Source organism: Lepisma saccharinum, chromosome 1 (assembly GCF_977018435.1).
Source record: "Lepisma saccharinum chromosome 1, izLepSacc3.1, whole genome shotgun sequence".
NCBI lineage: Eukaryota > Metazoa > Arthropoda > Insecta > Zygentoma > Lepismatidae > Lepisma > Lepisma saccharinum.
Window position 1 is genome coordinate 114,484,461 of NC_139229.1, and position 13,977 is coordinate 114,498,437.

A 13,977-nucleotide genomic window follows, 5' to 3' on the forward strand; every position below is an offset into this window, starting at 1 on the left:
GCGAGAATTGTGAAAATTCCTTGCTTCGTCGCAGTGTGCCGACCTTATTGTAAAACTTTCTTCCCGGTACTGATTTCACATCCCCTTGTGAACTCTCAAGTGATGCTGAGTCTACATCCACATCATTAAATACTGTTGAAGAAGTGCTTTGTGAATCACCTAGAAGTGATAAATGTCTTGGAATGTCTATAAAATTACTTTTGAACGAAAACATAGACTCAGTGGAATTTAGCAACATGTATTCTCGCGCCTCGTCATCATCCTGGGCTAGATCCATAAATGTAAATTTCCCCGTGCATATAGCACCGTGCCATGAAGGCACACATAGTGGTGTGGTGGGCCCCACACATTCTCGATCTCGGCCATTTTGCACGTGATGTGATCAGCACCATGCTCCGGCAGCCTTTATCCCCCAGGGTTGCTCTCAGGTACCTATTGATATGAGGCTGGGTGCGGAGACAAGGCTGGATAAATTCTAACCAATTCCGGGAATCGAACCCGGATCTCCTGTCAGACTAGACCACCGCGGCTTGGATGAGTTTCATATTTTGATTATTTCAATAAATTTAATATATTTGCTTGTTTTTATGGATTTTCTTCACACTTAAAATGTCTCACCTATTATATACAAATAACCGTTGACTAGACAATTATTTCGTAACATAGAAACAAAAAAAAAAGTAATTTTGTTCTATTGCTTTCATAAATAGATATATTTATGTAGATCTCTACTACTTACTAATAGTAGTGATATAAGTAGGAACAGCAGCTGCATTAGTAGTAATTAAACTAATTAATTAATTATAAATATTATTAATTAATTAATTAAAGTATAATAAAACAATGGTAATGTGAATTTGTATAAAGTTTTCGAAATAACACCCCCCCTTGATGAAATCCTGCGTACGCTACTGCTTTGGTACATATTTTTTTTTCTCCTTACTTCAATAAATGCAAGTTGCTGCTCTTACTCATTGATTCACAATTCAACTATAGGTACATTAATTGTCAAAAGTTTAAGGAAAAAATAATAGGTATACCTGTTGTTGTTTCTATTCCATCCTTTAAAAAATGCTCTTCGCAGAATATTCTCTGCAAATGATTTCACAGCCTGCAAAAGAACAAATAAACTGGTTGAAGAAATATAACAACAAATGAAAATGGGAAACTCGCATTACAGTAAATAATTCTCTACTTCCTTCAAATTTTCATCAAAAGAGAGTTTTGATTAAGTTGAATACAGTCAACTCTCGATTCAACGACCTTTCACAGTTCCCGGGAAAAGGGTCGTTATTTCGAAGGGGTCGTTATTGGAATTTGCCCCAATTTTCTGCTTAAACGATGCTCAAACGGACACAAAGATACCTAGGAGATGGTAACACCATTTATCCGGGTAGTTATACAACCCGTTATGCACAGGACGCATGTTGTGAGAAAGAAAATAGAACATGAAAACGTTTTCACAAAAAATAATTTAAAATAATGTTACTTTCTTTCAATTGTGCACAGTCGTTGCTTTCCAGGAAATTCTTACAATTATAGTTCATGAGAAACCCGTTTGCATGGAGACCGATGGAAAGGAAAACAATCTCTCCCTTATTGCAAGCGAAACTCAAAGAATCTTGACACCAGCCACACTGGCGCCAGCAGAAGTCGGGAGATAATAGGGCAGAATGAATGTTGGATTTTATACGGGTCTACTGGAGCATTGTCTGTTACAAGATTAACTGGTAAGATTAGATCTCTCGGGAGAAACAACACAACCTTTCTAGGCACAAAAAAAAAAAAAAAAAGCCAGGGCTGTAATTTTCGTTCTGGTTGTGTAAAATACATCGCAAAAAAAAAGCCACGTTTTCTTTGCTTCAACCAACTTCATTCACCCTCCCGCCTTCCCCATTCAAGGGAGCAGTCCAAACTCCTTCCTTTACTAGCATTGTAATCCAGTGTGAAAAAGGAAACGTGCAACTTGCGATCTGTTTTCACCCAATGCGTATTCTAGGACACCCCATTAAACAGCGTCCCAGTCGAAAGTCATTTAGGTCTGTAATTGAATTTCACTTTAAACTGTATATTTAGTCCCGAAGAGCCCATCAGCATAAAAGGAACTGAAAACAAGCTTTATGAAACTGCACATTTTTACATATCAAAATGGTAGATCGTTATTTACTCTCACGTTAATCGATGATTTAATGTTGGATTTAGGAGTATTCTCGATGTCAAACACCCACTCCTCCATCCAAAAGTTTTCCCCTTGAATAATGTATTTTTAATCGATCTCGGCGACCATTCCTATAGAGCACTTTTTTTAGTGGTTCTCAAGAAAAGCGGATGCGAATTAAATTTACAGTTTTGTTTATCAGAAGGAGCAGAACATGAAGTTATTTTAACTCTTGTTTTCCTTTCTGGAGATTGAATTTCGTTATCGGCAAATCAAAACAGCTTTGAGAGATTCAAAACAATAACTTTTACCTTCGCACTGGATGAGTCATCGCTGTTATCGGCAAGCAAGAGCTTTGCAGACCCTAGACAAAACACTGGCACCAGCTGCATCGTAAAAAACAGGTGGCGGAAGAGAAAAATCCCAGCATTTTAAAGATAACGGAACTGTCGAAGACGGAACTTTTAACAGCAGTGTAAAGAAGAAAGAAATGACCCTTGCTTTACGTTTTACCATGCAACAGACAATAATACGGGTAATATTTCCAATGCAGACAACAGCATAAAAAAATACCTGAATTCTGCAATTATCAACATTGCCGTGCACACCAGTGGCGAATAAGAAGCTGGGAAAAGGGGGTGGTCATATTTTTTTTTTTTTACTGTTTTCTTCGTTTTCAAGATTATATACAGAACTGGTTTTCCCCATTTTAGATGTCAAAGGAAAGGAAGAGGGGTGGGTCCACTTCCACCCTCGCCTGTAATCAGCCCGTGTGCACACACGAGCAAGAAAATTGCCCCTCCCCCCCTTTGCTGACAGGAAAAAAGGGAGAAGTCAGTCAGCCAACAGAACACTTTTTTGGCAGATATTACGACACAATTAGGAAAACGTATGAAGTGGGAAACTGGAGTTATGATGCACGTAAGATCGAAGTAACCTAGATGACAACGCATTAAGCAGGTTGATGATCTTTAGTTCGCCTATGTGGCTTTGATTATCTCTAACAGTTTCGCTTTTTTATGAAGTGTTGCAGGGAACAAAGAACACGTTTTGAATGAAAGCGGTTACTGGAAGTTGTCGGCTACAAGGCCGAGAGTTGCTCACTCACGGGAACCTATTGAAATCTAGGTCAGAGCTGGACAGATGGGCCAGACTTCCAGGTGCCACGCATCTGTATTTTGGAACATTCCTGCGATCTTATCTCTCAAGGTGGTGTATTTATCCATGAAAGAGCTTGACCTGCCATACACATTGGCAAAGACTGCAAGTCCAGCAGTCATTTCGGGCTGCTCCCCCCCTCCTCACCTGCGAGTTTTCAGCAGCTCTTAGGACAAGGAAACAAGTCAAGGTTGATTTAAAATAACATCCAAGCACATTCGATCTTCTCTTCTCGCGTATCCAAGAGAAAGCATGGCAAAACAAGCCTGGCACGTTGGGTAGCGGCCGTCGGGTGCAGGGTAACATTGGTGCGCTTGATGGAGGGGAGGGCAGAGGTCAAGTGCTATTGGATATCACTCAAGCATGGTGTGCTGGTGTCTATTTTTAGTTCAGACCCAATTGTGAGCGGTAGAGCGCTCATGAAGGGAATGAGTGGGGAAAAAAACAACACATTTTTCGGCTGATATCCTTCAATTTTTCAACTTTTTCTAAATTTTTCACGGTTCCCGGGAAAAGGGTCGTTACTTCGAGAGGGTCGTTATACCCGGGGTCGTAGAATCGAGAGTTGACTGTAATTAGTTTTTACTAAGTTAAATAATCCAAGGAGGAGCTCAAGATGAATGGTTTACAAAATGCAATGATCCATTGATGTGTATGTACAAACTAAAAACAAGGAACAGAAATCTATTACACAAACATATTTGGTAATGGAAAAAAGTAGCATTGTTGGAGGTTGGAAGATGTTCTAATGAATCAGTCTTTGAGAAACTGCATATCAATAATAATTTGCAGCCGTCAATAAAGTAGCTTTCAACACTAACAATTACATAATTTTATTTTGTATTTTTCATACAATTACTAATATCACAATAAAAAATCAACATGTTGCAACTTAATATTCCCTATCACCATACTACAACAGAATATATACAGAGTGGACCAAACATAGGTATTGAGTATTGGACCATTTATGTTGCTCATCAAAATTTGTGTTTTGTAAGCATTAGGGACACCTTCAGGAACTTTGCAACATTGATGAAGGACATATCGAGCACTTAAGAGATTACACAGTAATGTATAATATGTGTGTCCAAAGGGGTGTGCTGTGTAGCTGTGTGTGTCACGGTACTGTAAATCTGCTTTTAGACCACCCTGAACATATCAGAATATAAAAAATTGATAGAATTATTGCCAGGAATTCAAAAATATTGTTTGAATGTATAACCTCTCTCACTGCAATCAATGAGACTAAACAAGAATTTTAGAATATTATCTGAAACTAGTCTTACTTAGGGAAGTTTCTTTGGATCATTTTCAAATCCATGTGGTGAGGACCATTGAAACAAGGATGGAGAAATTTTGAACAGGGATCTCAAAAAACAGTATATTTACCTCAAATAACACTCGTTCAGCTGCAGGATAATATACACCCGGAATTATTTCTTCTAATGTCAACTGAACCCCAATCTCTCTTGCTGTCTCATTAACGAATAAACATGGAGCCTGCAATTCTGGTTTCAATTCCATTATTATGCTTTGGCCACTACTGAGACTAGAATCTTCATCTTCAGTTGATTCAACTTTGACTAGGAAAAAAGAAAAGCAGTTACTGAAAGGAAACACAACACAAAATAGAATCAAAATTTAATGATAAGGCAAGAAAACTACTCATTACTTGCCAATATTTATACCAGAGGCATGTGTGAATTCCTGTCAACACAGAAAATTTGGTAGCCTTCACAAACGCAGATTTCAAGGTGTACTATTAGGTAAATCAAAATAAGTTACACCTCCTCTGTATAAAACAAATAAAACACCATTAAATTTTTTCAAATACTGAAGAAAAATATATGAACATTTAACATTTTTCGATATCGTCACCAAGGTATTCCAAGCACTTTTCGAATCGTGTGACCAGTTTTTCGATTCCTAGTGTGTTAAAATTTCGTCCAATTTCAATTGAGTTGATTTTTTTGCTCATCGGTTAACAAGCGTGGCACCCAGTGAGAGCACAGTTTATGATATACCCAACTGATCGTGAATCAACATACACACACTATCGTAGGGTATGTTCAGTTCACTTGCAATCTCTTTAATTTTCACAAGGTGGTTGGCAAGAATGATTGCACTCGCACTCTGTGTTGTCGATAGTGTTCACAATTGCAGGCTGCCAGACACACAGTTTGTCGTACATGTTCCTTCTTCCCTCTTTGAACATCTGACACCATTTCGTAAACATGAGGCGTGATACCACATTCTTACCATACACCTCGGCAATTTGGCAATGGATTTCACTCCAATTATGCCATTGTGCCTACAAAAATCGAACGACGGAGTGCACCTCAATGTTGGATGCCACCTCAATACGACGTGCCTTACTCACACGGTGGATACTCTCATACTTAACCAACTGCAGCTTGGCTGCTTCGAGTGTGTGCAGAAAACATTCTGGACAGTGTTGCCACACAGTGTGATTATTTTCTCTCTTTTAGTTCAGGAACACCGGTCAGGTACAGCTCACCGCTCACGAGAAGATCCCCAAAGGAGGGGAGACTGGGAGCAGGGGTGAAGGGAAGGACAGGTCCATTTGCAGATTTTAGGGGTACCAGAAAGTCTTCTGCTGCGGTCTAGTATCCTTTTCGAAGTGCATGGGAATTGATTTGCGCCAATCACGCAGAGCGTGTGTCCTCAGCAACAGTTTGCTGCTTTTTTTTCAGTGGCCAGAATACTTTTGTATTGTATTGCTTATCCTGTGTATTCCTTAGATTGTATTTCAAAGAATTTTAAAAAGAATATACAGCAATGACTTTAGGTACCAGTTGACAAACTTTAAAAAAGATGGCATTTTTAGATTGCTAAAAGTTAACAACTTTCGACGAAGATGCAGCACCTTGAACGCACGTTTTGTACTTACTGGTGCTTTGGTGAGCTTATAGCTCACACACCCCTGTAAAACAATTTCACACTGTTTCCGTATAACTAATAATAAACCTCATTATAGGCATATGTCGGAATATTCTAATATTTATTCACTATGCCCGTAATATTATACGGTTCCTGTTGTGAAACTCTGTCTCTTACTTTAAAATAGTAACATAAATTGATATTCTGCAAGACATTCTGCCTTGGAGTTGTTTCTTCCAGGCCTAAAGTCAGAAAACAGTTTTTGTAAGGTAAGTCGTTACTAAAATCACATTTGTGTTTCGGCATGGTTCAGATCGCTGGTCCACAGAACTTCACTTCTCCATTGCCATGTAACAACTATGAGTACAGCAGTTAAAAACTATTGCTTTTTCTGAACTCTGATGTTGTGAAACTCAAATCAAAGAAAGCCGCGGCGTATCACATATTCTTACCTATTGTTAGAAACTTCCTGATCACCATGAGCCGCGGTATATGTCGCAAATGCTTTGAAATCAAAACCTTACGCGACGAGCTGCAACAACAGAAGAGATGCAAAAGTCTAACAATTTTTATTTGTTGGAGAAAAATTTCTTGGGTTTGCGCTTGCAACTGAGAGTGTCGTATTTCTTTACTTTGAAACTGAAGACAGAAATAATATAAACAATTATTATTCCAGGTAAAACAGAACATCTGGTAACCCCAAATGACTTGTATCGCTGCATCGGTTACAGCAAGCACACATATGTTTCTCACTCAAGGTGCACTCCCCAACCCTAATAGTGGAGTCACTGCACTTCCGTTGGGGATCATCTCCTCAGCGGTGAGCTGTACATAGAAGAGACACCAACACTTAAGTACTTTCTAATAAAGTAACCCCTTACACGCCATTACCTGTATTATACTGGAACCCTGATTTTACATTTTTCCACAGTATACCAAAATGTTATAAAATTTTTCCCAATTGTACATTTTCCTGAATTCGAAGTTTGTCGCCTTGGTCTCTTGCAGAAAAAATTGAAGTTTCATTTTCTCTAGTGAATTTATTCTACATTTAATATTGCTTTCCTTAATGCATCAGTAATTTAAAGAGGATGTATCACCATGATTGGTGAGAATATTTTAAGGATTTGGTAGATTTATTGTTACCTTATTGGTATTGGTCAATATAAGTATATCAGTGTACTGGTTTATTGGTAAAATTGCTCATTATGATCTGATATATATATCTATAGATATCCTGTATTCCTAATGTAAAAATCTGCCATTTTTAACATTATTTTGTGAATAGAAACATGCAATTCATACACTGTAAAGTAAAAGTCTGAATTTTTTCAAAGATAAAACCCGTTCTAGGCACCAAGTTACAAATATTAATTATAAGTTTCTCATAGGTTTATTATGATTATTTCAAAGAACACTAATTCAATGTAACAGTTTATTATTATTACAAAACACATTTTATAACAAAGTGGTTAAAATAGGTCGATTAACTCTTCATGGAGTTACAGTGGCTGTAAAGGGTGTCTGACTGCATTGTCGGGGCCCTGGGTTTAATTCTTGCAGCAAGTGATTTCAGGCACAAATCCTCTTGTGCAAGCATAAATAAGCAGGTCTGGGGATCACCTAACCTTATCAAGTATGAGGAAACAAAGGCAGTTACAGCATGGTGTTGATAGCTTCCAATAGCAGACACTGAATATGTATGGAACACTACATCAAAAGGGGACAACTTCACTTTACTTACCTTTTCGTTGAAGACTTGTACCCACTACATCCACCTCATCTTCTCCTTCACTATCACGTGCTTCCTTTCTCTCAGTTAGCCATTCCAAGACTGTTTCTGGTTCTGAATATGTATGACACTGTTTCAGGAACGTTGTCTGGGAACCACTAGATGAAACATCTGTAATATTTGCATACACACACACACTGTTAAAATAATGATGAATATTAACCTCATTGAAAGAAGTGAGGCAAAAAACGCACTAAAGTTAAATGCCAAAGCTGCAAGTTGATATTATATCCCCTCAGCTTTTGAAAGGTTTCCTGTTTATGTTTAAATATATATTTCCAGGTCATTCTGTACCATTCTGACTTACATTAACCTAGTTTTAAATGTACATTTAGCTGAAAGCATTTCTTGGTACATATTATTGCCTGGTGCAGCAAATTAGTGTTTACAAATATGTCAAAAAGAGTCTTCACTTCAATTTTTCAAACCCTTTGCATAGATCCCATAATGTATTCATCCATATCAAATTAACCAGAAAAAAAGGCACTGTTTTGAGAATAACCAGACAAAAATGTAACACCTGAATATATTTCAATTTTCAAAAGAGTCACAAAGCCATTTTTTAAACAAATTTATAAAATATTATAACTATTTTTACGCTTTTTGTTAAAGATAATAATTCTGCAATATAATTGATTTTTTGTAAAAGTGTGCAGATTGATTTTTTGTTTTAAGGGCACTTTATTCCCAGAAAGGCTAATTGAGACTGAACCTACAGTTTAAATGAGATCCGAACCACTATGCGTCTGCACCGGGGTCCCTTGATTAGAAGGAAATGACATTACCACTATGCCAAGATTCTGCAATATTACTAACCTGACATAATGGGTAACGGAGTATATCCATGCATTCTTCCCCATAGCATGATTTCTTTGGTTGACCACATACTGTCCTTCGCAAAACCACTCTCAATTAAAATCTTCTGGATGGTCTTTGATTTAAACCACTGGAAAATTAAAACAATTGTTTACTGAACAAACAAATGTAGTCAATGAAAATAACACAAATGATAATGACGACATACCAAATATTTTGATTTTAAAAATTTCAAAACTTATAAATTTTAAAACAAAAATTATTTTGTATTTGTGTTGTTATTTTAAGTCACCTTTCTGCTAGTTTTGGCTAATTATAACAATGAAGATGAGTGATGATTAGAGCAAAATTGATGACTGGACACTCACCAAGAATAGCCATGCCTATGCTGGGACTCGAAACTTTTAACTTTTGGCACAATTCAAAGTCAACAATTTAATGCATTAGTCACAGAGCCAGCAAAACAAAAATCATGTACATAAATACAATATTTCTGGTAAATATTTCCTAACAATGAATTTTTATATTTCTGTTTTACGAAATGTATAGCTTTCTTCAAATAACAAGGTCATGCCATGCCTATACATGATAATTATTTCACAATACATGTAAATATCGTCAACTGTATACATTGAAAATATAAAAGACTGAGGTTGTATAGGATGTTTCACAGCTTATGAGAAAAGTAAGTATCCTTGTGAGGATTTATTCAGTACTGAAAAACAGTAAAATATCTATGATGACAAAACTTCACATTTGTCGACGTCAGCTGTGTGCGTTCAAAACATGCTATGTAACAAACATAATCATTCTTATAGACCTTTATTCAATTCTACTCAAAAAGAATTTTGAACATATAAAGCAGGTCAGAAGTGATGAGAACCAAGTAATCTTGAGGACAGGAGAGACTAAGCAAGTGGAATAAATGGTAATTAAATTAGTGTGCTCTAACACCATACTTTGCATCAATTTATTACCATTTTCCCCAACTGCAACTAAACAAGAAAAAACATTAGCTCTCATCGTCAGGTGTAGAATTTGCGTTCAAACATAAGCATAATATAAACATATCCACGTGGTATAATTATGTGAAGTAAATATCTAAATACAGAGTTTCATTTCAAGGTAAAAGAGAGCCACAGTGGTCTAGTTGCTGGGGAATCTAACTGCCACTGAGAGACCCGGGTTCCATTCCTAGGGTGGGTGATCTAAGGTGGAAATTTTTCCGGCCTTGTCCCTGCATAAAGTGGCTCTGGGTGTCACCTAGCCTCAAATCAAATGGTACCTGGGGGGTTAGAGGCAGCTGGAGGATGGTGCTGATCACATAACTTCCAAAAATGCAGTTTGCTTGTATTGAATTTTGTTTTCAGGAAAATAAAAAATTAGAAAGCATGTTTTACAGTTATATAACTTCCATCTCCTTCAACATCACTTACCACTTACCTCAGCTGCCCGTTGCTTGCCAATATTCCACTCAAGAAACTCAGACACAGATGCTGCTGCATATGGATGAGCACATTTGTACACCTGATGGGAAGCTTTCACAGACACCAATGGCATCTGACGAACAAGGAACTCTACCGCATCTTCTATGCAGGAATATTTACTTGGATCCAGAGATCTTGAAAGTAAAAGAGCGTGGTATGTAATAAATTATACATGAAAAAGTAGTCCTCAGTATCCAGATTACCAACCCTATCATGATAAAAATTGATTGACGATAGACCTGAAACTTCAATTTTCCTCCAAATATTTAAAAAGAGGCCTTTAACTTGAACCAATGTGTTTTCTTCTCATGTTAATTCTCATACAATTATTTGCAGTTTTCCAATATTCCTACATTTCAGCAATTTACAAATACTTTGAATGGTTCACGACTGGGAGTAAAATTTTGCTCTGGAATTTATAACAACCTGGCCAACAGTAGAACACTGCACGAAATATGAGAGGAAAATGTTCTCAGGAGGAAAAAAAAAAAGATAAAGAGATTCTAGCAATGATGGTACAATACAGTTCATGTGGGAAGAGAAATGGGCAAAGCTTACAACAGAAGCATATTTGTGCAAATTGATTTAAAAAAAAAAAAAAAAACAACTCTTGCATTCTTTAGGACAAAGACACTTACTTCTAGGTGTCTACTCCTTGTTTGTGTGGTGGTACATCTACCATTCATTTGAAATTTATACCATTGAACAGACCAAAGTTCCACTCATTATATTTCTTACAAATATATTTGCTTATACACAGAGAAAGTTGATTTACTCACTTCTTCACTAAAATGGTTTTTGTTGTTATTGTATTAATTTTGGTGTCCACTGCTACCATCCTTATTAGAATCCACAATAGAACAATAACAAAAAACAGTCTCACGGAGAAGTGTGTACATCAACACACACTATATATTTACTACCATGCCTCCAATTTCCAATGATTTCACTTTATGAATAAAGCTTATTAAAGAGCATAGTGAGAGGAAATTGTGATGCTGAAAAAATCACATTTCTATTCATGAATCTAGTGTGCTTCTCGGTCACAAAAATACTTAAAACGTAGAGAAAAGGATAAAACAAGAGGTAATGAAAGAGAAGGTAGGCAGTGGTGTGTATAGCACCTACAGGTAAGACAATCATGTCCAGGATGTCCATGGATGCAGAACTTACCCATAACCCACCAATTGGGAATTATTTTACCCAAGGTTCTTATGACAATTTCTCACCAACTTCCTACTGTACAATAATGCAAAAACCTACAGAACTCAGGGGCCTCCTCGATGGAGGAGTGGTAGCATCATTGCCTTGTAATCAAGGGGCCTGAGGTTCGATACCCAGTGGAGGCACATGGTGGTTCGGATCCCACTATAACTGTAGGTCCAGTCCCAATTAACCTTACTGTGCATAAAGTGGACTTAAAATACCAACCAACTCTGGGTCTGTGGGTTAAACTCAAACCCAGAAGCAAGCCAATGCTGATATAAACAACTATATTCACTCAATCCTAATTACACTACAAACTCTACATGTTCAGTTACAACTTTAAGACATCAATGATCATATTTGTGCAACAAAATAATCATGCACATTTCAGGGAATGAATAATGTCGCAAATTAAATGTACTGGAAACAAGTACTTACTTTATCCATAAAACTATTTATCGATGGTTCTATTAATTGTGGTGGCCACTGTCACCATCACACTCGAGAACTTACTGCATAGAAATTAATAGAACCACAAATAAATAGTATTGCGGATAAAATAATTGATTTCAGTACATTAATAAAATATTCATTCGTATCATAAATCAATCACAAGCTCAAAGATTAATACCATACAATCTGTTCTTACATTTTTTGAGGAGCTGCTTTCTTATATTTATCTGATTGAGAATCAGAATCCTTTTCCTGGAATATTGATGGACTATTACTTAGATGATCTTCTGCCATGTTTGTTGATTTTTCAACCCGTTTTGGAAGTATAGTTCTTGGTTTCAATAAACTGACACCTGGTCTTGTAACAGTTTTGCCATCCACAATAGTTTGATAAATTTTTTGATTCTTCACTTTATTTAACAGATCCACAGATCCTTGTAATGAATTTGGAGGAATTTTAATAAGAAAAATGGGTTTGTCTTTCTTGTCTTTTATTGCTGATTCAGAGGAAACCGAGGAATTAACAACACTAGAGTTTGCTACCTGTTTTGGACTTGTACTTAAATAATTATTTGAGGAGTTTTGTACTTGATGAAATGGTGATATGGAAGCAGATGACACTTTCAAGAGGGAGACTGGATAAGCTGCTGATGTGTTTGGAGCTTTCGCCAGTGATGTTAGGTTCTTTAGACACTTAAGATTTGAAACTCTATCTTGCAAACCATTTCCAGGGTTATTTACGGAAGGATTTAAGTTCGGCAAAACATTTATTTTTTTCTGATTAGGGAGAACAATCTGATCGACTGCCACAAATGGGAAATAAAAGACACGCCCTTTGGAATCAACACATTTGATCAACTTCGTCACCCGCTGGGAGTTCAATTTAGGCGGCACTACCGTGGCATTCTTATCAACGTGGCACTGGTTGTTTGGCTCAGCAGACTTACTTTCTTTGCTAAGAATACCCTGATTCGACACAAGGCCATTTACTGTTACTTCACAACCAATATCTACATTATTTGTAAATACAGTGTTGTCATCTCTGTCTTCATCTTCAGCCTTATTGCGAGAATATGCTTTTCTTAAATTACACTCTTCACTATTCAAATTACAATTACTTTCTTCCTCTCCCAATCCATTCACACCCTCAACACACTTCACATCCTCAACACTAGGAACAGAATTTTCCCCGGCCGTGTAAAAATAGTCATGATCAAACATGTGCGGTGTACATTCTCTGGTCCTAACACTTTCACTAGCATCACAAGACTCTTCTGGATCTACTAATACTCTCTCTTCCTTAACATTTGCATTAACTAAATGAGAGTTCTTCAAATTGTAACTCTCTTCACTAACACTGTTTATAACTAGGCCTTTACTAATGCTGGACACATTTTTAACTGCTTCTTTAGAAATCTCTGGCTTGAGAAGTATATTTGTTCCTCCTGGATCGACAGAATTCTCCTTTTGAGAACTTCTGTTTGCAGTTTCTGAATTGTCGTCCACATTAACCAGTTTAATATGCTCTACACTGCTACCAGTTTCTATTGAAATCATTTCCATACTATCAGGAATCTTTTCATTTGAAAACAGCCATATATCAACAACCGTTTCAGCACCTGAAATAAATATTTCCATGTGAGTGTGCATGTTTACAGTTAGTTATTTTGATCATAAACCAAATTCCATACTACAATTAAGTTCATATGTATGAAAAAGATTAACATGTTGTTTAAAAGAAGTTTAATGACTAATAATACACATTCCTTTTAAAATTTATCATTAGTAACATTCATGATGGATGCGGTAAACGCAGTTTAAAATTACTTATGTGAAATTTAGAAATTTCATATTTCCACATTGCACAATCTAATGGTTAAATCCTATTAATTTTGAAGATCCACTGATCCATCTCTGCTCCAGACGCCGTACCCTTAGTGATTGAAGACAGTGGATCTTCAAAATTAATAGGATTTAACCATTCAATTGTGCAACGCGGAAAT

General features: G+C 36.7%; 1 protein-coding gene across 2 annotated transcripts in view; it reads right to left on the reverse strand.

Annotated features, from left to right (window-relative positions):
- LOC145999566 (uncharacterized) overlaps positions 1-13,977 on the reverse strand; it is a 44,615-nt gene that overhangs the window by 5,489 nt on the left and 25,149 nt on the right. For both annotated transcript variants that reach the window (XM_083136582.1, XM_083136591.1), the window contains exons 7-12: positions 12,171-13,593; positions 10,272-10,449; positions 8,829-8,958; positions 7,965-8,123; positions 4,709-4,902; positions 1,041-1,111 (exon numbers count right to left, since the gene is read on the reverse strand). In XM_083136582.1, the coding sequence (XP_082992708.1) occupies positions 1,041-1,111; positions 4,709-4,902; positions 7,965-8,123; positions 8,829-8,958; positions 10,272-10,449; positions 12,171-13,593 (2,155 nt within the window). The remainder of the gene's footprint in view (positions 1-1,040; positions 1,112-4,708; positions 4,903-7,964; positions 8,124-8,828; positions 8,959-10,271; positions 10,450-12,170; positions 13,594-13,977) is intronic.